Below are 27,034 nucleotides of genomic sequence, written 5' to 3' on the forward strand. Positions count from 1 at the left end.
CGCCTGCTGTGTACCAGGGGCTGTGCTGGCTGCTGATACACACACACACACACACACACACACACACACACACACACACCACCCCCCCCACCCCCCCCGGGCCGCAGAGCCCAGAGAAGGTGGCGGCGCTGGCTGCCCCTGACCGGAGTCCTGAGGGGCGAGGTCCTCAGGGGGACCAGTGGGCCAGGCGGCTGAAGTGTGTTCCTGGCACAGCGACCCCCACTGCACAGAGGAGTGAAATGGCCCAGCAAGTCCAGAAGTTTCAAGTTTCAAGACCTTGAAACTATTCCCAGGCTGGCAGCAGGAGAAGCTGGAGGAGCCCACAGGGGCCTGCAGGCACTTCATTCCTTCATTCCTTCATTCCTTCATTTGTTCACTTACTCACATGTACGGCCGCCCACCATGCACAGGCCCTGTGCTTAGAGGCGACGGGGAGGTGACAGTGGACAACCCAAGGTCATTTTGTGTCATTTGCTTAAAGCTCAGCCCTGACCCAATTTAGAGTGGTTTGGGTACCACCGAAAAATCATGCTGTGGGTGCCCAGGAGTAAGGGTGATGGGCAGACCCTGGACCTGGGGTCCAAGCTCCCCTCCCTGGATGGCCTGGACATGACCCTGTCCCAGCATACGCCAGTGCTGCTCCATTCCCCACTCCACACCATTGTCCACACATCCAGACCCACGGCTGGGGACAGCACTCTGGGAGCGAGGGGGTCCCTCTGGCCCAGGCTGCCCTCCTCCAGGGTGGGTCACCCAAGGGATCAGGTAGGTCGGAGACTTCCTGAAGCCTCACCTGAGTCCTGTCCACCACTCCAACACACCAGGCCTCGTCTACACCAGCTGCTGGCCCTGGGGCCTGATTACATCACCAGCCTGCCCACGGCTGAGAGACATGGGTGATGGTGGCCCCCACCCCGACAGAGCCAGCCCCACTTTCTCTGATGATGCCGACCAGGTCACAGCCCCCTTGAAAACACAGATGTTGTCAAATGCATCTGTGAGCCCCCTCCCCGGCCAGCAGCAGACAGCAGACTCATTTGTGCAATGCATTTTGGTCTATGCTGAATAGGGCAGGCAGGCCAGGTGGACAGAGTTCAAGAGCTGGTGTTTGTATAGGGCTACATCTTGAAGCTTCACCACCTTGAGTGAGGCAGGGCCCGTGTCATGGTCTCCATCTTCTAGACAAGGAAACTGAGACCCCAGGTCCCATGGGCAGGAAATGGAGTGGACACCTCTGACTGCCCAGCCCCCCTGACCCCCTGCGGGGCCTTCAGGAGCTTGTGCATGGTCCCTCGAGGCCTGTGACTCTGCTCTCCCCTGAGCCTGGGTGCTTTCAGCTGTCTAGGGGTGAAGGGCAGGTAAGGCTGGTGCAGGCAGGCAGACAAGACCAAGACAGGAATCTTCAGGAAGCTGAGCTCAATGTCCTTTCCCTGAGGGCCAGAGACACCCAAATACAGCCTGGGGTGGGAAAAGGCATTTAGTATCCCACACCAAGGAGAAGCCATCAAGGAAACCCTAGGAGGAGGGAGGGAACGGGAGTGGGGGTGGGGGCTCGGGGCAGAATGGCAAACTGGGAGTCATCAGGCCCCTTAAATCCCCTCTCTCTACCCCTTGGACTCAAAACCTCATCTCCAGCTCTGTGGTTTGGGGGATAAGGTCCAGTTTTCCTTCAAAGGAGGCAGTACTAGGCCATTCAGTTCATGGACCCCGGTCAGAGATCTGGATCCAAGTCCTGGCTCCACCATATACTGTGTGACCTTGGGTAAGGTACCTCTCTGAGCCTCAGTTTCTTCCTCTGCGAAGTAGAGGAAGCCCTTGGTTCCCAGGGCTGTTGTGAAGAGTACAGGAGGCTCGTGGAGTACTTAGCAGAGTGCCTGGCACCCAGTAGGTCCGGAATGGACACCAACTTTTGTCTTTACTATTAATCTGCCACCTTCCCTGGCAGCTCCCAGTTTTGTCCAGTGCCACCTGGCAGGACACGCTCATCAAACCCTCCCCCCCCCGCCTCTCCCCCTCCAGCCCAAGAACTGTCTTGCTAATGAAGGCGAACCCTCCTCCCCGCCTCGTCCATTCAGAAGTCATTAGCAGGATCTCCACAATTAGGAACAAATGGCTTATAACGGATGGCATCCAGGGAGGGCGGGATGGAGGGGAATGAAGCCAGAGCTTGGAGGGCAACAGGGGCTGCTATGAAAAGAAAAACAAGTCTTGGAGCAGGAGGGTCTCTCGTGGTTGGCAGGATGAGACCACACCCTCATTTCTGTCTCTGAGAATTCGGGGGGAGGGACCGGCATCCTCTTGATGGAGGCCAGGTGTAGGGCTGTTTACTGGTCCTTTCTGCAGGCTGAGGATTGCAAGGGCGGGGATGTGGTGCTCAGAGACTTGAGCTTGAAAGGGCTGAACTCTGAAAAGGAGCAGCAGAATCCCAAAGACCTGGTGAGCTGGAAGTGTTGGAGGGCATCTAGTCTTGTGTTTTCTAAATTGCTGGTCATGATCTAATGGTGGGTAACAATAGCAATTTAGTGGGTCAAAAAAATAGGAACACACACACACACAAAAGAAAGCATCAGAGTTATTAGGTAAGCATAAGCATTGTTTCATGAAACCGTGTGTTAGGGCTCCAAGTAAAATGTATCTCTTCGGGTGGATCTTAAGCTAAATGGTTTGTGAAACGTAGCTTTAGTTCACTTCATAGATGTGGAAATGATACAGAGAGGGACAGTGACCCGCCCAAAGTCACACAGTAGCAGAGGCAGAAGCTGAATCCCCTGGGCCTGATGACATGGGCTCTGTGCAGGGAAGAGGAGCCGTGAGCGGCCGGGCAAGATGGAAGACCTTCTGGCAAATTCTGGCTTAATTTGGACTGTGGGGAGGGGCAGCCAAAACGAAATCCAAACTTCTTTTGTCTGCATCTAGCTAATTTTGGCAAATGAGATAGAAATTGTCTTGATAATTAATTTCAACTGGGCCTGGCTAGATTTAGGGGAAGGGGCACAGGAGGGCAATTGGGGAGGTGGTGGTTAGCCTATCCCAAACCTGAAAAGAGCCCCAGGAAAGCCCATCACCTGTCCCCGCCCCCCCCCTTACCCACAGCCATAGTGTGACTCCCTATTCATTTATCAATAATGCAGCGAGGATTTGTGAAGCCCCACAGGGCACTTGCACCATCCTAGCCTCTGGGGACGCTGAGTGTTTGCTTTAACAGGGATCAAGTTCTAACGGGATGAACCAGACACGAAAACAAAGACAAGCAGGCTAAGAAGAGATGGTGGTTAGCGTTACACCAAGCGTTACCCGGAGGACGGCTGGCTGCCTACTTAAGTTGTGGGGCCAGGGAAGGCCTCTCTGAGGAGACATTTAGGGTGAGGAGGGAACTCTTTCAGGGGACAGTATTCACGGTGGACAAAAGAGCTGGTGCAAGGGCCCTGAGGTGGGACTAAGCTTGGAGCATTATGAACCACCAAGGCCAGAGTGGCTAAGCTGAGTAGCCTGGGAGGAAGTCCCAGAGGCGAGCAGGAGCCAGATCACACAGGGACAAGGGTTTTCATTCTCTCCTTAAGAAAGAATTGCTGGAGGATTTTAAGCAGGCAGTGATATAATTAATCTCTGAGGGTAGATACCTAACCCACAGCTAGTAAACAGCAGGTGCCTAATGAGGACTTGTTGTTTTGAATTAAACAGGAAACACTTCTCCGTCCACTGCTTGAAATGCAACTCCTCTGAGGCCTGAGAGTGGAGGGAAGGGGCCCAGGGAGAAGGATCAGAGGTCAGTGGCCCCAACCACTAAAGGTACTGACCTGGGGAGATCCAAGTTCTCGACTAGCTAGGCTGTCCTCCAGCAGAGACATAAAAAATGAAATGACACAGAAAAGGGGGGCAAGGAGGATGGGGGAGAGGAGACCATAAAACCCCCAAAGTGATTCTACACCTTTTTCCCTTGCAAAAAAAAAAAAAAAAAAAAAGCTTTTTGGAAAGGCTGTAAATTTTTTTTACACCAACCTCGTAAAAATGACATCGACGCATTCTCAAATTAGAACCATTAAAATGAAAACCAGCAACGCACTGATACAGGCAGGCCCACGTGGGTGGGAGACTCAGAGCCGGGGTGCACAGCTGGGTTTCAGGCCCCCTTCCCCTCCAGGTCCCCAGCACCTCCTGGGGAGGGCCTCGCCCTACTGAAAGAAAAGGGAAGAGTCCAGAAGGTGTGAGACCAGAGAGGAAGAGTAGAGTCTGGGGGCATGAGTCCCAAGGAGAAACGAGCCCCTGACCTGAGGACCAAAGACCACTGTTGACAGTGTGTGTGCTAATTCACCCCAGAAGCCTCCCCTTCCCACCCCATCCCCCTAAGTAGCTTGGGCAGAGGAGGGCCAGACACGGGAGGAAAACAAAAATGTCTTCCATTCTTCTTTTCCTCCATGCCCTGACATCCCCCCCATCTCTTAGAGGGGGTGAGTTAAAAGCCCATTAATGTGCAGAGCCCCCCAACCCCTTTGAATGTCCTCACAGGATGTGAACAGGATGGGATTTGGCCCCGGTTGTCACAGCAACTGCGGTGGGAGTGCCCAGATACTAGGCAACCCTCCTGTGACCCTCCCTGACCTGTCACCCCCGAAACCTGAGGACAATGGAAGTGCAGGCTCTGGAGGCCCAGGACGCCTTTCAGTGTGGCTGCCAGCAGCCCTGCTAGCCCCCATCCGGCCTGGCCCAGCCCTCTGGCCCCAAGACTGGCTCTCCTGGGCCAGAGCGGCCAAGCCCTGTCCCCCAGGCCGCTCTAGGCCCACCACCTCCCACACTCGTCCCGGCCCTCACTGCTCCCCATCAGAGCCCAAAGGGTTTCTGCGCAGTCCCTAGGGAACCCCCCCCCCGGGGGGGGGGACATTTCATCCAGGTGAAATCAGATTAGGATAAAATGCGAGGCCAACCTTCAAAGAAAAAACCCATCAGAGGGAAAACAGGGGAGGAAGGAGCAATGAGGAAGGAGACTTTGCTCGGTGAAGGAAGGGGATGGGTGGGTAGCCGGCATGTCTGCTGGGTCCAGGGTATTCTTTAATAGCAGCTGGGGATCATCAACCCCAGCTGGCCTACGGGGAGCCCGGTGTAAATAAGGTTCAGTGCATGTTTGCTGAATGAATGCACGCTCCAAGGCCTACTGCACCGTGAGCCTTCTTTTCCCGTAAAGGGGTGAGACTGGAGACCTGGTGAAAGCCCGAAGGACAGCGTGGAGGCAGTGGGGCTCTGCCACTCAGCAATCAGGGGCTTGAGAGGAGGGAGCCAGAAGCACGGGGTCTTGGCTGCTGAGGGGGCAGCCAGCTGGGGACCCTCTCTCTAGTCAGACGGGGCCTGGCTGCCAAGCCATGTCACCCCCCACCCCCACCCCCAGCCTCTGTTTGAACAAGCTCCCGGCCTGCTGTTGCATGGAAACGGGTGCTTGCTCTTGTTCCAAAGTGATGCAGCCTCCCTCTTCGGCACTGTTTGTTTCAGCCTCAAGTCCTGTCACTGGTCTGACTTCTGACTTGCCCTGTTTATCTCCCTCCTCTCTGTCAACTCATTACTCCCAAAGGCCAAGCCTGCATTTCCAGGGCTTGTTTACCCAGAGTGGAGGGACAGAGACCAGCAGACGGACGGAAAGAGGGAGAGGGGCTTGGAGGCCCAAGGAGGAGGAATGGGAGCAGTGCACAGCCCGCACACCTGCCCCCAACCTCCCTCCTCTAGAGTGGCGACGTAGGGCCTGCGGACAGTGTTGCTTTCCACTGCTTTCGTTTGTCTAAGGGCTTTTAGGGCTGGGAATGGAGTGCTCTCCCACACTCACCAGTGAACGTTTATTTAGCACCTACTACGTTCCAGGCCTCACTCCCTCCATTTCCCACAGGGAACTGTGTGACAAGGGAGGGTAGTGACCAAAACAAGGCTGTGCTGAGCTCCAGTCCAGGAACCGGGAGACCTGAGGTCACCAAACCCAGTCAGTGACCCCTCATCTGCAGAATGGGAATAATAACACCCACTTCCCAGGGCTGGCCAGGTGATTAAGTGACCCGTGTATGAGAAAGACCCAAAGCACCAAACTGAGACAAGGTTATTTGTTTGTCCTCGAAGGACTTTCTGATTGGGGCTGAGGGGAGGAAGGAGGAACCCACCGGGCCAGGCTTTCTTTTCTACAGTTAATCTACCCCGCAAATAGTAAGGAACATTTGTCGTTGAGGGTACTGGAAAATGTTACCCCTGAAGCTTTCCCCCAAAGCCTGGCTCATAGACTGGGGCTGGAAGGACGGGCCACAGACTTTCCTGTTAATTGAAAAACTTATCATTTTAATTTTGCGGGGTTCTTTCATAGTTCGGAGCCAACAGGACCTTTTTTAAATCTCAAATATTTTCCTTGGCTCCAGGCACCAGGCCTAGAGTGAGCCCAAATGGGTAAAACAGCCCTCCGCCTGCCTCCAAATCTCCACCCCAGTTTATTTGTGAAACAGATATAGGATTTTCCAGGCCTTTGGGATATTCCCCAAAACAAACAGGAATAACTAGAATGTGGAATATAGATGGCAAAACATGGCTTGTGTGCAATGCAGAGCGAAGAAACCCGATCAGTACAGAAAGTTCTGTCTCTCCCCACCCCACACATCTCCCAGTTATACAGATATCTATGTTCACTCTGCAGTTGAATTGTTTAAAAGACACTTTCCAGTGTCAGTAGTTCTCCCCACCCCGTCCCATCCCCCACCACATTCAAAATCTTTCCTAGCCCTGTGTGCACAGAGGTGGGGGAAGGGAAGAGGTGGTTATAAAAAACGGGTGGCCTTGGAGACTTCTGGTGGGGTGTGTCTTGTTATTATTTTCATAAAGGGTAGAATTTGGCCCTTTGACCTTCTGTCCCCGGTAGATGTCACAAACTCTGTGGGTCTCTTCCCCAGAGATCCTGCCTATTGGGAAGGCTTGGGAGATGCCAGCAAACTCCCAAGGGCTATCTCCCCAGGGAAAGGTGATAGGTCTCCACAGTCCGTAAGAGGAAGTGATTTCTAAAATCCTCAATTCTGTCAGCATCCACATGGGCCATTCGGTGTGTGAAGAGACTTCACGCTCAAATTGCACCTGATCCTAAAAAGCCCATACTTTAGGAATCGAGGAGGCCAAGGCTCAGGGAGGCTCCAGGACTTGGCCAAGGTTGCACTGCTGGTTAAGGGGCTGGCTGAGACTTAACCCGGGTTGGTTCAGTTTCTGTGTTGGTGGTGGCTGACCAACTCCGGGCAGGGCGCTGGGCTTCGGACGCTGCTGCTCCGAGTCTGACCTCCCGCTCTGCAGAGTGTGGTGGGAAAGGGCCCTATAAGGGGCTATGGATCAGGGGAGGAGCCCCAGGGTGAGCCTGGGAGAGAACATGAGGGCAAGACGGGTATACACATCTGTGCACATTTGAGGCAGGGGTGGGGGCGTGCGTGGGGATGCATGCAGGACCTGACTGTTCCGCATTCTCAGAACAGCCCCCAAGGGGTAGTGCCACCAGCGAGCGTGGGGAGCAGTCAAATAAGAGGAGGAGAATCCCAAGGCCAGGGCTGGCTGGGCCGGTTCTCCTGAACTTGTCAAGCATGATTCTCCCTTTTTCCAGGGGTGGGGCCGTGGGGCCAGAACCTGGGGCCCCTGCTCTGTCATCACCCAACCAGGCTCCCTACCCCAGGGCCTCTCAAACTTCAGCGGCTGGTCTTGAACTCCGGAACTCTGCAGCTTAGGGTGGAATGATGGAGGGGAGAAAAGAGAAGGAAGAGGCAGACAGGGATTCCCAGTCTGACCCCTAAAAATGGAGGCCTGTCATCACCTCCTGCTCTTGGCCTTTTCCTAGCTGCTTTGGACTCTGGTGCCTAGAAGTTTAATTTCTTCACAGCTTGGATTAGGGGCCCAGGCAGAGATGGCGGTGGGGAATATTTTACAATACAAATAAAGTGAAGATACCCCTGTATACACGGCCCCTTCCTCCAAAGAACATGCACCCTAGAGAGTGGTCTCCCTGTCGCAACCCTGTTAATTTAGCCAGCGTGCAGGAGGAGAGCCCAGGCCACCACCCACCCCAGACACACACGCTCAAGCCTACTGCCCCGGGTGTCTCTTTTTGTGGGCATTTCTGAGACTGTTCCAAGCTCCCCGACCTCTGGGCCTCCTGGGTCCCACTTCTCTCTCCTGGGAGCACGGCTCCCCGCCCCCCTTAGGTGGCCACTGGAATGGGAGGGCGCAGAGGGGGTCCCTGGAGGCTGGACCTTTTCAAGAGGGTTAAAAGTGAGGCTGCTTGGCAGGAAGCCTGTGCCCCGCGTTGCCAGGAAGAGAGTGGGACGAGGCCCGGCCGCCCCCCTCCTCCTCCGGGATGCTGGGGAGGGGCGCCTGCTCCTACCTGTTGCTGCTGGAAGTGCAGCAGCTCCGCGGGGCTCATCTCGCCGTTGCTGTCTGCTCCGGCCGCCGAGTCCCGGCCCGTGCCGCCGCCGCCAGCGCCCGCCGCCCCGGCCCCGCCGCCGCCGCCATCCGCCTGCCCAGAAATGCTGCCCACGCCGTTCTGACCAGAGGGAGCCGACCTGATTGTCTCCGAGGCGGATTCCACCATCATGTCGCTCTAGCGGGACCTGGAGGGGGAGGAGAGACATGGGGGAGGGGCTGAGGCTCAAGTCTGGACGCGGTCTCCCTGGAGCAGCCACCGAAGCCCCCCCCCACCAACAAAAAGCCCCTCAACCACCAAACAACACACCACCACCGCTTAACACCCCCATGCTCCCCCCAATCCCGTCTTAGGGTATCTCTTCCTCCTCAACTTCCTGGAAGCGGCTCCTGGGACCCCTCTTGGGGTGTGGGCCCCCTCCCAATGTCATCCTCTCCCTAGGCTGGGGGGAAGGGGCAGGTCCTCCCCCACATTTCCTGGACTTCCAGGGGACCTTGGCAGGGAAGGGGAGGAGGTGATATCTTCACCCCTGCCCCTGGGGAGGGTGGGGCGGGAAACCCGTGTTGGCCTCTCCCTCCAGGCTAGGGCGCTGGGGAAGCTAGGGTCCGGCTAGGCTATCAACCTGCTAGGATATCGAAGCGCAGAGGAGCTATTCACTGGGACCAACCATATTGCTGAGCCCCACCCCCACCAGTAATGACCTGTGTGTGTGTTCCCCATAGATAGAGACTTCCCCCAGGGCAGGGCCTCCTTATAGGGTCTCCTTCCCTAGGACCCAGAAAGGCTCTAATCCACATTCGTTCCACAAATGTGGTTGCCCTTTGCTCAGCACCTACTGGGAGCCCCTCAGCTGGGCCTGGAGCTGCCAGTCAAGGCAGCCAATGGTCCCACTTCTCCGCCCTGCCATTCTAAAGCCCTCAGCCCAGCACCTGGCCAAAAGCAGACACTCCATAATATTTACTGTTTCTATAATTACCATGATGCCTTCTCATAAGGATGGTGCGAGGTAGTCATTATCATCCTGATTTTACAGATGGAAAAACTGAGGGTCCAGAGAGTTCAGGGCAAAGAGTCAAGGCCTGAATCCTGTGCCCTCCCTCCCTCCCCCAGCTGCTCCTCCAGTGGTGGAAACATTCCCAGAAAGAGAGGGTATGTTTAGAACGGTCAAAGGTAGCCAGGAGAAGGCCTGAGCTTCCTTCTACCACTCAAGGAGGTTCCAACATCTGCTATGCGGGGTGCAGTTGTGGGGTGTGTGTATACAGGGCTGCTCTCCAAGTCTGGAGTGTCCCCAGTCCCCAGCTATCCCCAAAGCCAGAGCCCCTCGAGAGGAACATGGACTGCAGTCAAAAGGGACCTGGTTGGTACCCACCACTGATCTTTGACATGTGTCTTAAACTCCCTAAACCTCAGGGCGCCTGGCTGGTTCAGTCAGAAGAGCATGTGACTTTTGATCTCAGGGTAGTGAGTATGAGCCTCATGTTGGGTACAGAGATTACTTAAATAAATTAACTTAAAAAAAACCAACCACCTTCCCTAAACTTTAGTTTCCTTGTCTGTAGAAGCAATTAATCTTAGCCTCTTGGAGTCCTGTGAGGAGTAAATAAAACAGCACATGTAAAACCGCCTTGCATCACGTAAGCTCCAATCTACCCCTTCTCCACCTGCCCTATTCGTAAGGGTGAAGACTCTGAGGCTCCGAGAGGCCCAAGACTTGGCCCAGATCACACAGAGATCGAGGGACCTACGGAAGCCAGCCAGTGTTCGTTCGTTCTTCCCTTCTTGATCCCCTTTTGGCCTAGGCAGACCCAGGATTGCAGGGTCTCCCAAGAGGCAGTTGATGAGCAGATCAGAGAGCTGCTGGGAGAGACTGGATTATTTCCCTAGTTCCCTCCCCAAGGTGGCCGCTCCCAAGAGCATCTCCCTCGTGCCCGGAAATTCTCTCCCTTCACTCTGGAAGAACTCTCTTCCCTCCCTTGGCTGTGCCACTTGCTGTTTTTGTCCCTGCTGGAAGCAGAGTTGGGAGGAGTGTGAGGGCCTGGGAGCTTGTAAAGGGGACAGAGAGGTGTTAAGGGTCCATGGGCAGCCCACCGGTCACGTGTGCTCCTGTGCCCCTCTCCATCTGTGACCCCAGGTGTCTTTGTCCTAATGGCTTGATCTGTGTGGCTCCCTGGGCAACCCTATGCTGCTAGGGTGTCCCGTGTTTGTGCGTTTCTGTGTGTTTCCAAGGGCTTGTCCCCCAGCTGCCGCTCCCACTCCTGAGTTCTGAGAGGAGGTGGGCCAGGGCGAGGGTGAGGTTGGGGGCGATGGTTCGGAAGAGATTGAGCACTTGGGCCCAGGCCTTAATGGCCGTGTCAGCCCAAGGGCCAGTGGCTGCCAAATGATGGATGGGGTGGGCGCCATCCTCCACCCGTCAGAGCACAGGGCCCCAACCCCCTCCTCTGAGCCACCCACCCTGATCCCTGCCAGCAGCCTACAGAGCACCTTCCCCCACTCAGGCCGGGACCCCAGCTACACATAAGGGGGATGGGGAGACAGCAGGGGCCCACTCTGCTCCCTCTCCCCCAACCCTGGCCCTGCTGGGGGTGGAGAGCAGCTGCCTGCCTTGATTCCAAGTCTAGCTTCTCTGAGATCTGAGAACTCCTGGGCCCCAGGGGCACAAAGACCAGAGCCTCAGGGGTATGTGTGTGTGCACCGGAGAAAGGAAAGAGAACCCAGCAGTTACTTCCCTGAGGTAAGGGACGGTGTCCCCCTTCCAACACTCACACACACACCATAAAGTTGTAGATCAGACAGCAAGTTTGGAAAAAGGGAGAAGAAAGGAAGGAGGCTGCAAACAGAGGTGTCCCTTTCTTTTCTGTCTTTTTATGGGGGGGTACAGAGAGACACCCAGTGAACAACATAATTGCTGCAATGTGGTGTGTAATAATAGCTATTCAAGGGCCGATCATTCATATTAAACAGGGTGAAGCAAGCCTCTCATTTGCATGCTTGAGATTATATGCATTTGAAAAGTCATTTCCGCAGGGTGTATGAATGGCATTAATTCCCATGTGGCATGCTCTGCCCTCTCCTGGGGCTTTCACCTCCTTCCTCGCTCCCACCCGCCCCCCAACACGCATCCAAACCTGCACGTGGTCCCAGGCATCTCCACACCCTCACCTTCTCTGCCCTGGGACAACTGCCCTCTGAGGATGAGCATACCAGCAGCCTCACGCCTCCTGCCCATCTCTCCCCTGGGTGTTGCGATAGCACTGGGGTGTTCTCTGCCCTGTGGGTGCTCAGGCTCTGGGGGCCGGGGCAGCCGGGCCCGGGGTGGAGTGCTGGAGGCAGGCCTTGATAGCAGTACCCTGAGAACCTGGACCCTGGCTAGGAGAAGGCAGGGGCCTGAGCTCAGACACAACCAGCTGTGAATCCATTGCCTTCCTCCTTCGGGCCTCAGTTTCCCCATTTCTACATGGAGAGGTGGTCCTGGAGGTCTTTTCTGAGTTGGAAAGCTCCAGGAGTAAAACTCCCTAGTCCAAGCATGTGCACATGACGCCACAGCATTCTAGTAGCCGGTGGGAGCCACCAAGGGCCCATCTGAGTCACGGCTGTGGTCCCTTGCCAAAGGGCTCCACCTAATGTGGACCTGAGCTGCCTCCTCTGGGACTGGGGTGGGGGGGCACCCTCCAAGAGACCCCTCCTCCCTTCACTCCTGCCCCCCCCCCCCTCCACACACTCCTGCAGAAGAGGAGAGCTCGGGGAAGGAGACCATCTGGTTTCAAGGCCCAGCTGTGTGACCTTGGGCAAGTCACTGCCCCTTGCCCAAGTCACCCGGTTGGTCTTCCTTCATACAGCACGTCAGGAGGGGGCAATTAGGTCTTTCTAGGATTCGCTAAAATTGAGGCCCTCATCCCACACCCACCCCAGCCTTCCCTGGCCCCTCTTCTACCACGTGTTGGGGACAGGGGCAAGTGACTGAGGCCGAATTGTTTTAGGTGGTCTAGGATTTCTCTCCGGGGCTCTAGTCCCGCCTTTAGGCAGGTCCCCAGTCTCCCATCTCTCAGGGAACCCCTGGCCGGGAGCCAGGGCACCTCAGAGCCTTGGGCTAGGCCCCGAAGCTCCCGCAGACGCCTTCAGAAGAAAGGAAGGAAGCTGGGTCAAAGCCGCAGCCTCCTCTTCCGCTCTGGGGGAGGCTGCGGGCCGCTGGGGGCACCCACTTCCCCTGAGGCTCCTGGCCCTTCGAAGAACCCTGGCGGGCATGCCACAGGGGACGCCTCCTTGTAACTTTCCTGGTCTGCTTGGTCCCCTCCCAAGCCGGAAGTGACGGGTTCTACCCACCTTGGGGCTAAAAGGAGAACCCAAGGACTAGGGTGTTTTGGGTGAGAGGAAGAGGGGCCGAGAGCCTCACACGCGGAGAAACCTCTGTGCCTTTTCCGCGGGCACATATGGTGCAGGGAGTATTAATTACCGTAGCTTTTTAATTAACAATCGCTTAATCTGAGCCGTAACATTTGCCACGACACCCTGCGCCTCGCCGTGAACCCGCACCGCCCGCCCTGCCAACTCATCAATTAATTTTTATTGACGTTTTCTTCCCCAAACAGGCACAATACCAGGGTTTTCCAATTAACACCTCCGCGATCTCTAATTAGTGCAATTAACAGACTGATGGATGCCCGGAGTTTACCCGCGAGGGAGGGGGGGAAGGGGCGGGGTAGCCCCCAGCGCACACGTGCACGCGCCGCAGCTGGACAGTGCTGCACCCCCAGCTCTAACCAGAGCAAGGCCGTGGGGGCGTGGCCACAGGTAACCCGTACCCGCAGCAATGGTGGTGGTTTGAGTTGAAACAAGTAGTCACAGTTTCCAGCCCTCCACAAACCCACAATCTAGTCAGGGAGAGAGCTGAGAGCCTGAGCCTGGAAGTCGGGAAACCTGGCATGTGGCCCCTGGTCTATCACCAACTTGCTGGGGGACTTGGGCCAACCAAGTTCATTACCCTCTTTTCTCCTCTGTATAATGGGGGAAACTAGACTAGATGTAGCCATCTATTTACAGTGTATACCCCTGTCGACTTCCAAGAAAGATCAGGAAGCCGACTACAATAAAAGACAGATGAAGCTTCTTAAAATATATCGCGGGGTAGTAGGAAGGAAGAACGAAATGGGCCAAAACTTTAAGCCAGACGATCTCAAACTTGAATGCATCAGAATGCCCTTGGAGGGCTTGTCAGAACACAGACTGCTGGGCCCCAGGCCCAGAGTTTCTAATTCAATAGGTCTGGAGTGCCCCCGAGAATCCTCATTTCTAAAAAGTTCCCAAGTGATGTTGGTGCTGCTCGTCCAAGACCACAGGTCTCCCTAGTGATGACCACTGACTTTACGAGCTGCCTGGTGGGCAAAATGAGACAATCCATCTCCAAGGCCATTTTTCATTCAACATGGATTCAGTGCCTGATTAAGACAAACACTGACAGGGAGGTGGGGAGCGGTGCCTGACTGGCTTGGTTGGTAGAGCATGCAACTCGTGATCTCGGGGTGGTGAGTTCAAGCCCCACGATGGGTATAGAGCTTACTTAAAAAAAAAAAAAAAGAGAGAGGAAAAAAAGAAAAAAGGAAAAAAAAAAAAGACAAACTCTGAGAATCTATCTTGCAGGACACTGGAATCTGGTCCCTGCCCTCTGCAGGTTTCCAAATCTTAAACAAACCAGTGCAGCAGTGCCCTAGATGCTTTGAGGGTAATTTGTAATAATGGGGATCCTATTCGCCCCTACCCCTTTTTACTGGGTAAATCTGGCATTTGTCTTTTTGAAAATTTAGCCACTAGTAGAGTTTTGGCCATGAACGAAGTCATTCTTTTCTCTCCTCCAGTGGATGGCCAAGAGCGTACAGCACTAGCAATGACCCTTCATCTATTCACTGGTTCCCCAGATACTTAAGCATCTACAGTGTGCCAGGCTCTGTGTATGCAGACCTGAGCAGAACAGGGCACAGGCCTTGCTCTGCTGGAGCTCATGGTTCCCATGAGGGGAGGCAGATGATAAATAAGGACACAAATATATAGATAAGCTCACATAAAGTAGGTTCCATCAAATGTGAGTACAGGGAAGAAAGAGGGGACTCTAACTTAAACAGGGGCGGGGGGGGGGAGTGCAGGGAAGGCCTTCTTTTCTTGGAAATGGCATTTATGCTCAGAAATGAAAGGTGAGTAGGTGTTGGCCAGGTGAAGTATACACTGAATGCAGGGGAAACAGCATAGGCAAGAGCCCTTACTTTGTAAGAGAGGTTGCCAGTTTCAGACTTTTCCAGAGCTAAAAAAGTCTTTGAAATGGACACACTGCTAGATTCCATAAAAAGACTTGGGTACCACATAGAGCATGAAGACGCCTTATATTTCCTATTTTCTTTCCCTATCTTTCTAGCTGTCCTGCTATCAGATCTTACTTGTGTCAGGGACATAAAGCAGAGGGCTTTTCAAAGCAATAAGCACTGACATTACAAGTAACTGAAGAATGCTTCCCAATCCATCAGGCAAAGGTCTGGGGATCCCCTTCCCTCATTCAGCTCAGGCCCCAAAGGCCTACGGGCTCAGGCTGCCAGAAGAGGCGAGGGTTCGGGCAGTAGCCACTTCTGGCCTTGGCCCTCCTTAGCGAGCCACTCATTTGCCATCCTACCTGCTGACCAATTTCTGGTCTCTTATTATCTTTGTATGGAGAGCACTGAGCAGTGAGGTCACCAGTCTGAGCCTAAGTGTCCTTATTTGTCATTTGGGGCTAATACCAATAAATCTTCCTTTCAGGGTTGCTGTGATAGCAAATAAAATCCACTACATGAAGAAGCCACTCAGAGAAGGCTATAATTATGGGGGCCCAGAAAGTCCCGTTACAACTCAACTCTGAGTGGGCTAGGGTTTAGGATCCTATCCCCTTATCACAGCCCTGGGTTCAGCATTTGAGGAAAGTGAGGCAGGGCCCATGGGTTAGAATGTCTCTGTAGCTCCAAAATGGGTCCCCAAACCAGAGCAGGATGTGAGTCACGTCGCCACCTGGCTTTCTGATTAGGCCAACAGTGTCTTTCCCCAAGAAGATGGGGCTCTCTTGAGTTCCAGAAAAAGCTTAATCCCTCTCCAAGCCCACGTCGTCCCGTACTTTGGGACTCTCCTTTGTGTGGGTCAGAGGCGGGGACCCTAGGCTTCCCTCTGTACTCCAATTTCTGCCCAAGATTCTCCCTAAATGACACACTAGCAGCCATAGGCCCCAATGTTAGGGGCCATTCAAGACCTCTCAGCACAAAACTTCAGGGCCTGAGGAACTTAGTTCAAATGGCAGGGTGAGGACCTGCCTCTCTAAAAGGTGGCAGCAAGGGCGCCTGGGTGGCTCAGTCGGTGAAGCATCTCCCTTCGGCTCAGGTCATGATCTTGGGGTTCTGAGATCAAGCCCGCATAGCATCGGGCTCCCTGCTCAGCGGGGAGCCTGCTTCTCCCTCTGCCCCTCCCCCTGCTCCTGCTCTCTCGCTGCACATGCACACACGTGCTCTCTCAAATAAATAAAATCTTTAAAAATAAATAAATAAAAGGTGGCAACAAGCCTCTGACTTGGAAGGTGAACCACCATCCTGTGCTGCTTCAAGTTCTCTCCCAAGTTTCAAATAACTTTATTTTTTAATCTTAAAAGTAACAGACACCTCGGTAGAAAATTTTGAAGAGGAAAAAAAAAGTATAAAGAAAAAAGCTGTACCCGTAATTGTGCCACCCAGAGAGCTAGCCTTTTGGGATCCACCCCTTCTAGTCAGTTCATTTTCACTCTCTTTGGCATATAAACATTTAAAAAGTGAAACTGGGGTCATAATCTGTACATGGTTTGAATTTTCCTATTTTTCCACTCACCACTTACTATCATAACCATTTCCACATGACATCAAATATTTTAAGCAACAGTTTTTAGTGGTCACATAGTTGCTCGAATGGGCTGCATGTTCCAGAATTTATTTAGCCAATCCCCTAGAGTTGGACATCCAGACTATTACCTATTTTTTTTTTCTAGGACGCTGCAATAAACACCCTTACGCGAACAGAATACTCGACCTTTCTAACTATTTGCTTACGATACATGTTTAGGTGGAACTGTGCATTTTTAAGGCTGTTAATACATTTATTCCCTAATTGACATCCATGAAATTTGTACCAATTTTATCCTCCCTTTGGCAATGCACCCATATCCTGGAGGACTCACAAGCCCCCTCACCTTTTTAGCATTTTCCCTCCATTCTCCTCAGGTCTGTTTCCAGAAGATTCTCAGATCCTGCATAAGGCATTCAAAAAGCAACACTTGGGTGAGTTTACAGGGCACACAGCCGGCTGGTGGCCCTCTGCCTGCAACTAATACTGAACACAGTAGGTACTGGGATCTGGGCAGATGGAGGGAACAAAACACAGCCCTTGCTTTTGGGGGGGTTACACATTAGAAGAGAAAGAGAGACACCCAGGCAAACACAGCGTTAAGAAAAATACCCAATACCTAGGCTGCACCCGGCATCAAATTGGACTCTGGGGAGTAGGACCCAGGCATGGATAATTTTAAAAATCTTGCCCATTCTAAACTTCAAATGCAGGTGACGCCTGGGTGGCTCAGTCGGTTAAGTGTCTGCCTTCATCTCAGGTCACGATCCCAGGGTCCTGGGCTCCAGCCCTGCATCAGGCTCCCTGCTCAGTAGGGAGTCTGCTTCTCCTTCTGCCTCTGCCCTTCCTCCCACTTGAGTGTTCTCTCAGAAAAAAAAAACAAACAAAAAAAACACTTAAACGTCAATTGCAGCCAGGATTGAGAACCTCCACTCTATACGACACACAGCTTTACAAATGTTACGTTAAATTGACACTGGGGCGCTGGCTATGGGTGCCTAGAGGGAACGGGGATACTCTGGGAAGGCTCTTCTGGTGGGAGGTGACTTCTAAGCTGAGTCAGGAGTCCCAAGGAAGGGAAGCCTGGGCACAGAAATTTGTGACTATATTTTATTTTAATAACAGCCATCCCACTCACAGAGTCCTTGAAAGCCCTTTCCCATGCCCTGTCCCCTCCCCTCTTCTGCACACAACCTGGAATTCCTTTGACAGATGAAGAAGGAACCACACTTTGAAGATGCCTACTGACTTGACAAGGTCACCTGGCTGCTAGGAGGCTGAGCCCAACTGAAACCCTACAGCTCTTCTGACTCCCAAATCAGTGCTCTTCTCCTGAACCCCACCTCAGAGGTGGCAAGGCCTGGAGGGCGGTCACTTTGGAATCTCCCTGGAATCTGAACCTTTCCTCACCACTACCCACACCCCCTCGCCCCGTGTACTTTCTACCGGCCCTGGCCCTGAAATGCTCCCACCAGGCTCTAGCAAGGTGGCCTCCCTCAACACTCCTTCCTAGAACCATACCAAGAGGAAGAATTAACAATAAAAAAAAAAGAAAAAAAGAAAGAAAAAAGAAAGAGAACCAAAGATCCCACTCCATCTCATTAAGAAAGTAAACATAAGAGCCATCTAAGTGTCTAATTAAGCTTCTAATTAGTCCCTGCTTGTTACTAATGCAAATTAGATTACTCCGCTTAACTACAGCATGTCCACAACACCCTTGTTAATTGCGGCCTTTTGAAATTAAATTACTCCCTAATTAGCATATCAAAGCCATTGATTCGGAGCTGGGAAAGATGAGGGCAAGAGAAGCCGAATGCCAAGTTTGGTTAATCAGAGATGGCTAATTAAATAGTGACGTCTTACATGGGGGGGCCCCCCCGCTGGTTAAGGGGTGGGGGCGACTCATCCAGGGCCTGAGTGGCCATCTGGAGCCTGGTTCTGGTAGTGCCCTTGGCACCAGGGGGCTCCCGTGAGCAAAGGAGGGGCTCCAGCCAGCCTGGGACAGACCACTGGGTCTGGCCCTTCCTGGGGCCCCCGACTGCTTCACACCCAACCTGCCCCTGACCGGCCCTGGGCCGTCTCTCTTTTTCCCCTGATGATGTTCAGGTGCGGCATTTACAGGGATCTCGGGTACCAACTCAAGGGGCATCCAGAACACATCCACATCCGAATACGCAAGATTCAGCATCCTTCCCCATCTTTCTCTGTTCCAAAATAAGTTCCAGAAAGGTGACTTATGCCCAGTTCTTCTCTCGTCGCCACCTGAGGTTTCATTCTTGGGAGAAAGTCTCTCCCCTCCCCCACAAAAAATACATAAGTTTGGGGGATAGGTAAGAGGGTGATGATGACTTTCACAGAGGGGCTCACCTGGGCAGGGATGGGCTGCTTTCAGGTTAGAACGGGTTCCTGGAGACACAAGACCCTATAGTCCCCTCCGTGGTCAAAAAACAGGAAAATTATCCCCCACTATCAGTTTCAAACAGTTGTGTGGGAATTCGACTGGGGTCAGGGTGTCCTTAAAGGTCTTCTCTGAGCTCTAGTAAAGACCTCGCAGATTCTCTCAGACCACCCCGCTTTCCCCAGCTCTTCCTTGGAGAATACTGAGGACAGGTGAAATCTCCAAGACAGAATTACTACCCAAAATGCCCTCAGGGGCTAGGCTGGTCACCTAGGAGGCCAGGTGAGAAGTGCGGGGCATTCAATCCCAGTCTGTCCTTACCACACGCGGAAATTCAGGCTGATTGTTGACAGGGTTTGGGGTTTTCAAAAGAAGCCAAAGTGGGGATATTTGTGTGAAATGTACCCTTGTAATAAGCTTTGTGTGGGTCAACAAAACTCTGAAGGGGTGAAGTTGGTCAACTTGTGACCTCAGCCCTTATGGCCAGCATTCCAGAGAAGCAGGTTCCAGTTAGCTGTGTGACCCCGGGCAAGTTACATTACCTCTCCAGGCCTGGGTCCCTCACCCATCAATTGAGAATAATACAGATCATTGCCTGGAGAATCTCCCAGGGCTTTTGTGAGGATCAGGACAAGGGAAGGGAAGGTATGTGAAATGGCAAGGCACAGCCCCTCAGTCGGGGTCTGGTGACCACTTAGTTGTACCCTGTACTGGCCACAACCCCCTCCCAGACTGGGATGTCTTCTAGAACCTTCCTCCTTCCTCTCTCATTTACCTTCTTGTTCCTGCGGATGCCTGACTTAGCTCTTGGGCAGCTAGGAGGTACCACACATCTGTGCCCTCTCTCCCTTCATTGAGCAGATCAGCCCCGGCAGGGCAACAGCTCCTAACTGCCTCTTCTAAAAAAGATGAAACTTTCACAAGGACAAAATCCCGATGGCTGACAGGCCCTAGCCCGGCCCTCCAGTGTCCCCTCCTCCAACTAGGGTGTGTGTGTCTAGTGGGGGAGGCTCCTTGCAGTCTGTCCCTAGCCCTCCCTCCCCCAGGCCTCCTCTCCAAGTTTCTCACCAGCAGCCCCTGGAGTACACAGGGTCAGGGTCAGGGCCAAATTCCCCAAGGGTGAGGTTCTGTTGATTTTCGGAGGGATGGAACAGGGCCCAGGGGAGAGGAACCCCTGCCCCGCCCCCCTCCTCAGCTCAGGGTGAATCCCAGGCAGTGCCCCGTCCATGGATGGGTACCCATCCGAGCCAAACCGGGCAAAAGGGTTCACAGCGGTGGTTTTATTTTAGAAAATAAGTGGAATTAAAGGCAAGGCAGAAACAGAGAAATGGGGAGGGGGTGAGGTTGTCCTGATATGAGGGGGAGGGCAGAACAGCGACGCACAAGGGCCAAGCTGCCGCCCGCCTCGCTGAGCTCTCTCTCCCAACGAGATTCAATTAATTGATAACAAGAGGCATCAAATTAATTTCTGGAGGATGTGAGATTCTGATGAAGGGAAATCTCGTCGATGGAGATCGGGCAGGAGGGGGCGGGCAGCACCCCCTTTTAATCAGGCTCCGCCGCCTAATTGAGAAGGAGGAACCTTGCCTGGGCCGCCTGCCGCCTGCCCCGCACTCCACAGCGCCCCTTTCGGGAAGGAGCGACGGAGGCAGGAGGCTCCGGCCGTGGTGAACAAAGGGGGAGCACGCTGAGACCTTCCGCTTCTCTTCTCGCCTGATGCCCAACCCGCAGCTTGGGCCAGGGGAGGCCCGGGAGAAGAGACTGCGGGTGTTCCCAAGTCAGCTGTGCAGCTAGGAAAACCGAGGCCCAGAGAGAAGTGGGCCATGCCTAAGGTCTTACAGGGGGTTAGGAAGTGGGTAGCAGCATGCGTAGGGGTGACCCTCGTCAGTGAATCCAGACCTTGTTTACCACCCAGACGTGCTAAGTCATCCCCAAGTGAGAGGAGCGCAGCACGCAGGGAGTAGGCGGCCCTCCCGCTGGCTAAAAGACCAGCAGTCCCCTCTTCCAATATTCCCTAGACCCCCAGGCACTGGGCAGAGTGGGTCCCGAGCCCCAGGCTCCTTCTCGGTGCTCTGGTCCCGGGGCTGCGTCCCAGAGCTCAGAGATGAAGGGGCTTCCTGCAACTTGCACGGATGCGCTCGCGGAGGCTCGGGGAAATGCTGGCGAGGCGAGCAACCCCGGGCAAGTGCGCTGAGCTGGGAGGGAAGACCAGTAGCCCTGGCTCTCCGGGGGGAAACCCGGAGGTTTCCTAAAGGAGGGGTTCTCCCAGGTCGACCAATTCTGCATCCTTAACAAGACCCGACCTTCGCAAGCGCCTCCTGCCCCGATCCAGTGATGCGGAAGCCTTGAGAAGATAGGGAGCTTCTCCACGCTCAGCGCTTTGCTCCCTAAACGCTTACAGCTGCAGCCACTCCCTGGGTCTCCCGCAAATCCCGTCATTCAATCTCTCCCCAAAATTCTCCCCAGCTGCGCACGCCCCTCCTCGCAGGGTGCGGATGCACATCTGGCCAGGGAACCCCTGAAGGAAAGGAGGAAGTACACCGCTACCCTTTTGGGGACCAATTTCTTTCAGCCTGGGTCTCCCGGAAGTGTGGGCTCCAGAGCTGCAGAACCCCATCCGAGGGAGCTCATCCAGTTGAGGAACCCAGAATGGGAGCCCATTCGCCCACCCAGCCCCCAGTTTTCCCTTCACACAGCACAGACCTCCTGAGGGCTCTCCCAGGCCAGCAGAGGCATCCTGTCGCCCACCCCCCCCCACCCCAGGGAGCATCAGGACCAGAGCCCTGCTTCCAGTCCCCAGTCCCTATCTGAAAGATCAGTCCTGCGGCGCTTGCTCCATTTCTGATTTTCCAAGTGGCAATCGAGTCACCTCTTATTAAACCTCTTCCCCTCAACCCTCGTGTTTGCCACTGCACAGTATGCATGCCACAGTGTTTGTGGAATGGAGAGCAGTCCTCCTCCTGGTCTCCATTCCGTGAGTCACCCTGCCCTTAAGTCGCCATCCTCTGTCCCTCCTCTGCTGCCGGTGAGAATTCTAGGTAACTTCCACCTGCTGACCCTGACTACCTTGAACAAACGCCAAAGGGTCGCTAGTCCACACACTCCACTCTTACCGTGTGAGGAAAATCCACCATCTTGTTCCCCTGCCCTATATGCATGGTAGCCCAGGTCAGGTTCCATCGGAATCAGCTTGGAGTGGCAGAGAAAATGCCATTTACCTCTGTCCAGTACCACCAGTGAGCCCAATGGCCTTCAGGCCCCAGCTCTGGAGGCTCCAGTTGGGCAGAGGATTGGGACCTGTGAGGTCAGCAGAGCTACTGGGATTCCAGGCACAGGCTGCATGGCTCTGGCCAGGGTGGGGAGAAGGTGCGGGGCTGCACTGGAGTGAGGGACAGCCTGGCAAAGACCCGGAAAGGAATAGGCCTGGGACGGGGATCAAGGGAAGGGAGGACATCCGTCAGGCCCAGGCCTGGATGGACCCCTCAAGGCACAGGACACTTTGACTCGTGCGCTTTCTGTGCTGGGAGCTCTGGATTTCTAGCTCAGGCAGGTGTGCCCTGAGTCCAGGCTCCATAAGCCCCATCCCCCCATACCATCTCACGAGACCACTGCATGGGCAGCCACAAGGCTTGGTAAAGGGTTCCTGCTGTGATCCTAGCATGGTGGGACTGGGTGAAGAAGGGGTGCATTCCCATGGAGAATCCAGGGAGGCAATGCTGAAAAAGCCAGGAACTTTAGGCCAAAGTCAAGTATTTTTTTTTTCTTCTTTGAGATGATCCATCCACAGGTACGTCCCGAATTGATCTAAGACTGGTGGCCAAAATCATCTTCCGTAAGACTGTGTAGGTTAGGGTTCCAAACCCCAGAGGTCTCCCTTCTGGAGGTGGTGCCAGCCATTTTCCTCCTCTACACTCTGGGGAATTATCCCTCGCATTTTTATTTGTCTTCATGAGCACCTTAAAAGGGTGGTGTGGGGGGGGGCGGTGGGTAACATATGACTGCATTGTTCCAGGGTTAAGTGCAGGTGGGAAATGCCAGGTTCTGAACGTAGACCCTCCCTTAAAGGGAAGGCAGGAGGAAAAAACACAGCCTTCTCACCTCAGGGCAGAGGGGCAGCCCAGGCCTGAGTCTGTAAAGGAGCGAGGGGGGAGTTGACAAGCCCTCCCATCCCCTCCTTTCTCCCTTCCCCACAGCAGAGGCTCAAGCCCTACTGGTTGTACTGGGAGTTAGGAGCCCCACATTTTAGCCCCGGCTCTACCACTGACTAGCTGTGTAACCTCAGACAAGTTGCTTCTTCTCTCTGGGCTTCATCTCCCCAGCTCGTGAAATGGAGGTTAAAACATAAGCATTTCCAGTATTCAGTCCAACGTGTGTCCTGGCAGTGCTGGGAATCTAGTAATAAAAACCACCCCTTGGTCAGCACTGCCAAGTGCCAGGCACCATGCTAGGTACTTTACATTCAACTCCCAAACAGACTCTCTAAGGTGGGTATTATTGACCCACTTTACACAGAGGAAAACTGAGGTTCCAAGAGCTTCATTAAGTTCCCCAGAGTCCCATAACAGCTGGCGGGTTCCAAAGCCTTTTCCACCCTGACCCATGTTCTGCCCCGGGCAGGCCCCAGTTCCTTGCCCCGGGCTCCAGAGTTCTGGAACCAAGTCCAAGGAAACCATCTCAGCCAGTAGAATCCTGTCAAAAGTAGCACCTGCCTGTCCTTGGTTCTGGGGAAGCTGGGAGAGTTGTAAGAGCATGATGGGACACTGTGTGGAGCTCCTTGGGTAGAAGAAATTCTTATTTAGCACAATTTGGGCTACTAGGAAAGTAAAGTCATTGTGCTGGGGATAGACGTGGAGGGGCTTGCATTTCAGCTGGAAAGACAGGCAAACCACCAAGGCCGTGGCACAGGGAAGGGTTAGGATGTCGGGAAAGAGGGTGCGGCCAGGCCAGGTACAGTGGAGCAGGGGGGGTTCTTTTTGAGATGACCCTTCCTTCCCTTTGCAGCACACATTTCTCCTCTGAAACAGACACCCTGCTCCCACTCTCCTCTCCCTGATGTGACATCTTGTCTGTCTCTCCTACCCGGGCAATAGGAGGATCAGAGAACAGTCCCCAGCCTTCTTGCTTGGGCTCTCTAGTACCCAGCCTGGGACCTGCCCAGACAGAGTAGGGCCTCAGCAAACACTTGGGGAATTACTGGATCGAAGGAAGCCCCCCCCCCCATGTCCCCCTGCCTTCTTCCCCCTAAGGAAGAGGTGTGTTTGGAGTAGGGGCCCAGCAGGATATGCACATTCCTGGCAAAAAGGGACCTACCTGCCAGCAGCCAGAAAGGAAGTTTCTGGCCAAAGGCAGAGGAAAGGGGGTGAGGGTATCAGTGTCTAGGTGTGAGAAGGGTACCTACACAGAAAGGGACAGGGGCAGGTCCTCTTGCAAGTTGGGTCCAACCTGCCCTACCCCTGGCATTCCCCAGCATTGGTGTCAGGCCTTTCTCTCCCCAGGGCTCAGGGGTTCCCCAACTCCATAACTCCTGGGAAATCTGCCCAGGACTGGGAGAAGGATAGAAAACCCCACCCAGACACTCAACGTAGCTTAGTGCCAAGAGAAAAGGTTCCCATGGTCTTCCCTAACTCAGTGCTAAGGCTGGGACCAGAGTAAGGTGGTGGGCCGAGGGTCTGGGAGAAGAGATTCCCATCTTGCTGGGGTCCTGGGTATGTTTGGGGGACCGGGCCCCCACAGCACCACCTCCTTCCCATGCTACCTTGCCCAGCTGACAAGAGTCGGAGCAACACCAGATAGGGAGTGCCCCCCACCCCCCCAGGCACATCGCTGCTTTTGAGAGGCTCAGATCTAAAGCAGCCAGAAAAAGCAAGCCGTCCAGGTGCCTACAGCAGTCCTGAGGCCCCCTCTCCAGCCTGCCAGGTGACAAAGAATCCCAGAACCCAGGCAAGGCAAAGTTTCTCAAGTTTAAAACAAAACAAAACAAAACAAGCCTGCAGACTTCCCGTTCCCCGAAGCAATTTTCTGCAGGTTTGTGTGGGGACTGTCTAGGGCAGGGGCTGTCTGAAGCGAGGGTCTCTCTTTCGGGCAGCTGAGACACGGCCATCCCTGCCCTTCCATCCCTGCCCTTCCGGCCCCTGTGACCACCCGCTGGCTCACCAGGAGAGTCAGGAGCTTGAAATGCCCAGAGCCGGAAGCGTTCAGTCCCGGCTCTCTGCTGAAAGTGAGAGTCTGGGTTCAAATTCTCGGTGTTCCAGTCTGGGTTACCCACTGCGCTCTCCGGTGGGGCAGGTTAGACCCTCCCTCCGCTACAGGCAGTATAGACGGTCCCGCTGCTCCTTATTTCTGCGTGGGAGATGGCGGCACCCTGGCCAGTCTCCGGCTCCAACCCCTGCTGCCCTTCAAGCTTCACTCCCGGGGCCCTCAATCCCAGACCCAACACAGTTCGCCCTGGGACAATCCAGGCGGTGCTTGAAAACGGGGCATGAAGATGCCGAAGTTCAAGTAAAAACCCGCATTGGCCAAAATGTTCCTGGGCTTTCTCAGGAACCGCAGGGATGACAGCTTCAGACTCGGGTTTGCTCTTTCATTCCCCCAACGGAACCCCTGCTCCAGGCTCTGCGGCCAATCTGCAGGGAGACCCGGGGCTGGGGTGCGAGACACACGGTGATCTCCAGACGCCTTCAACCCCAGGCGCCGAGGGAGCGAGGCAATCCGTCCGGCGGGGCTTGGCGAGAGGAGCCGGAGTGCAAAGGGATGAGCCTGGCGCTCTGCAGGCTCAGGGTCTCCGCGTTCCCGTATCATCTTCCCCCAACCTAGAGGGTCCGGGAGGGATGCGGCCGTGTTCACGAGGTCGCCCCAGTTGTAGGAAGGCATCCACAGCCGTTAGGGCCTCTGTCTCAGAATCCGCGTCCCGCGAAATCACACGGTCCTTTGCCGGGGAGGCCGGGACCCCGGGTCGCTCAGGGCGCCCCGCATTCTAGCGCCACAGGCTTTGCCCGGGCTCAGCCCCAAGTTAGTTTGGCGTTGACGCGGAGCGCGAGGCCGGAGCGCCGCCGGGGTGACTGCCGGTCAGAGAGGCGTCCGTGGGGGGGCTGTCCGGAGGAGACACTGGGGTCGGCAATCTGAGGGAGGGTCCTGCTTGGTCACTCGGGAACCCTCTTCCCTGGGGGCTTCGGAACCCTGCTGCCGCCCTCCCTTTCCCCCCAACAGGGTGAGGCGGGTGGGGGTGGGGGTGGCTCGTCCTAAACGGGGTGAATAAAGGTATCCGCCGGGTCCGTCCCCCGCCCTCCAGCACAGGCGCACAAAATCACAGGGGCCGTTTCCAGACGCTCTCAAGTCCCCAAGAAGTTTTCCACTCTATCTCCGAGCTGGCCGAGCCACGGGGGAACGGGGCTGACTGGCCCCGGAACCTCCAAGGTGCGACCCCAGCAAAACAAGTCCCCTTCTCACCCGAGGCGACGCGGCGGGTGCGACCGCGATCCCCCCCACCCCCCCATCTGCCTCCGGCGCGTCTCGGGGAATCCTGGACAGACTGGGGTTGGGTTGGGGGAGCTCGCGCCACCACTTCCCTCCCCAGCTCAGGAAAGTCCGGGCCTGGAATTACTCTTTGTTTGACTCGGGCGGGGGGCGAGGGGGGGTCGCGCCCCCTTACACCCCACTCCCAGCGGCCAGGCCGGGAGGGGGCGGGGCCCAGATTCTGGGGGAAGGGCGGGCCTCAGTAGCCTTTCCAGCCCCCCCCCCAACCGCCGACCTCCGGCTGCCCCCACCTCCCGCCTCCCCGCCGCAGCCCCCACCTGTTCCAAAGGCGGCTCTGGGCCGCGGGGGCCCAGGCCGGGGGCGGGGTGTGGTGGCGGCGCGGGGTCAGGGCGCCGCAGCCGGCCCCGGCTGGAACAAAGTGCGCCGGCCTGGGCCCGGCTCCTCCCGGCGCCCGGCGCGTCTCCGGCGGGCAGTTTGCAAACACAAAGTGAGCCAGTGAGCGGGCGAGAGAGTGCGCGAGCTAGGGAGTTGGTCTGGTCGCCGGCCCAGCCCCCACCCGCGTCCCCGGGCTCGGCCCGCCACCTACCTGTCCGGCCCGGCCGCTCCGTGCGGGCTCCGGCCCGTCAGCCCGCGCGGGGCATGGGGCTCGCTCGGGTCGCAGCCCCGGCCCGCCGCCGCCCGCTGGGGCTGCCCCTCCGCGCCGCCCGGCGCCGCGCAGCTCCCGGGCGTCCTCCCTCCGCGCCGCGCCGCGCCGGCCGCCGCGCGCCCTAGCCCCGCCGGGGCATCGCACTTCGTGGGCAGCTCGGCTCGCTCCGGCGGTGCTCCTCCTTCTCGGTCCTCCCGCGACGCTTGTTCGCTCGCTCCGGCTCCGGGGCTCC

The 27,034-nt window shown here is 55.4% G+C and overlaps 1 protein-coding gene across 1 annotated transcript in view; it reads right to left on the minus strand.

Moving 5' to 3' along the window:
- Positions 1-26,822, minus strand: part of FOXP4 (forkhead box P4) — a 49,525-nt gene extending 22,703 nt beyond the window's left edge. The window contains exons 1-2 of the mRNA XM_032409847.1: positions 26,743-26,822; positions 8,372-8,597 (exon numbers count right to left, since the gene is read on the minus strand). Of these exons, the coding sequence (XP_032265738.1) occupies positions 8,372-8,581 (210 nt within the window). The 5' untranslated portion in view covers positions 8,582-8,597; positions 26,743-26,822. The remainder of the gene's footprint in view (positions 1-8,371; positions 8,598-26,742) is intronic.
- Positions 26,823-27,034: the final 212 nt, after the last annotated feature.

Source organism: Phoca vitulina, unplaced genomic scaffold, assembly GCF_004348235.1.
Source record: "Phoca vitulina isolate PV1807 unplaced genomic scaffold, GSC_HSeal_1.0 scaffold11, whole genome shotgun sequence".
Taxonomy (NCBI): domain Eukaryota; kingdom Metazoa; phylum Chordata; class Mammalia; order Carnivora; family Phocidae; genus Phoca; species Phoca vitulina.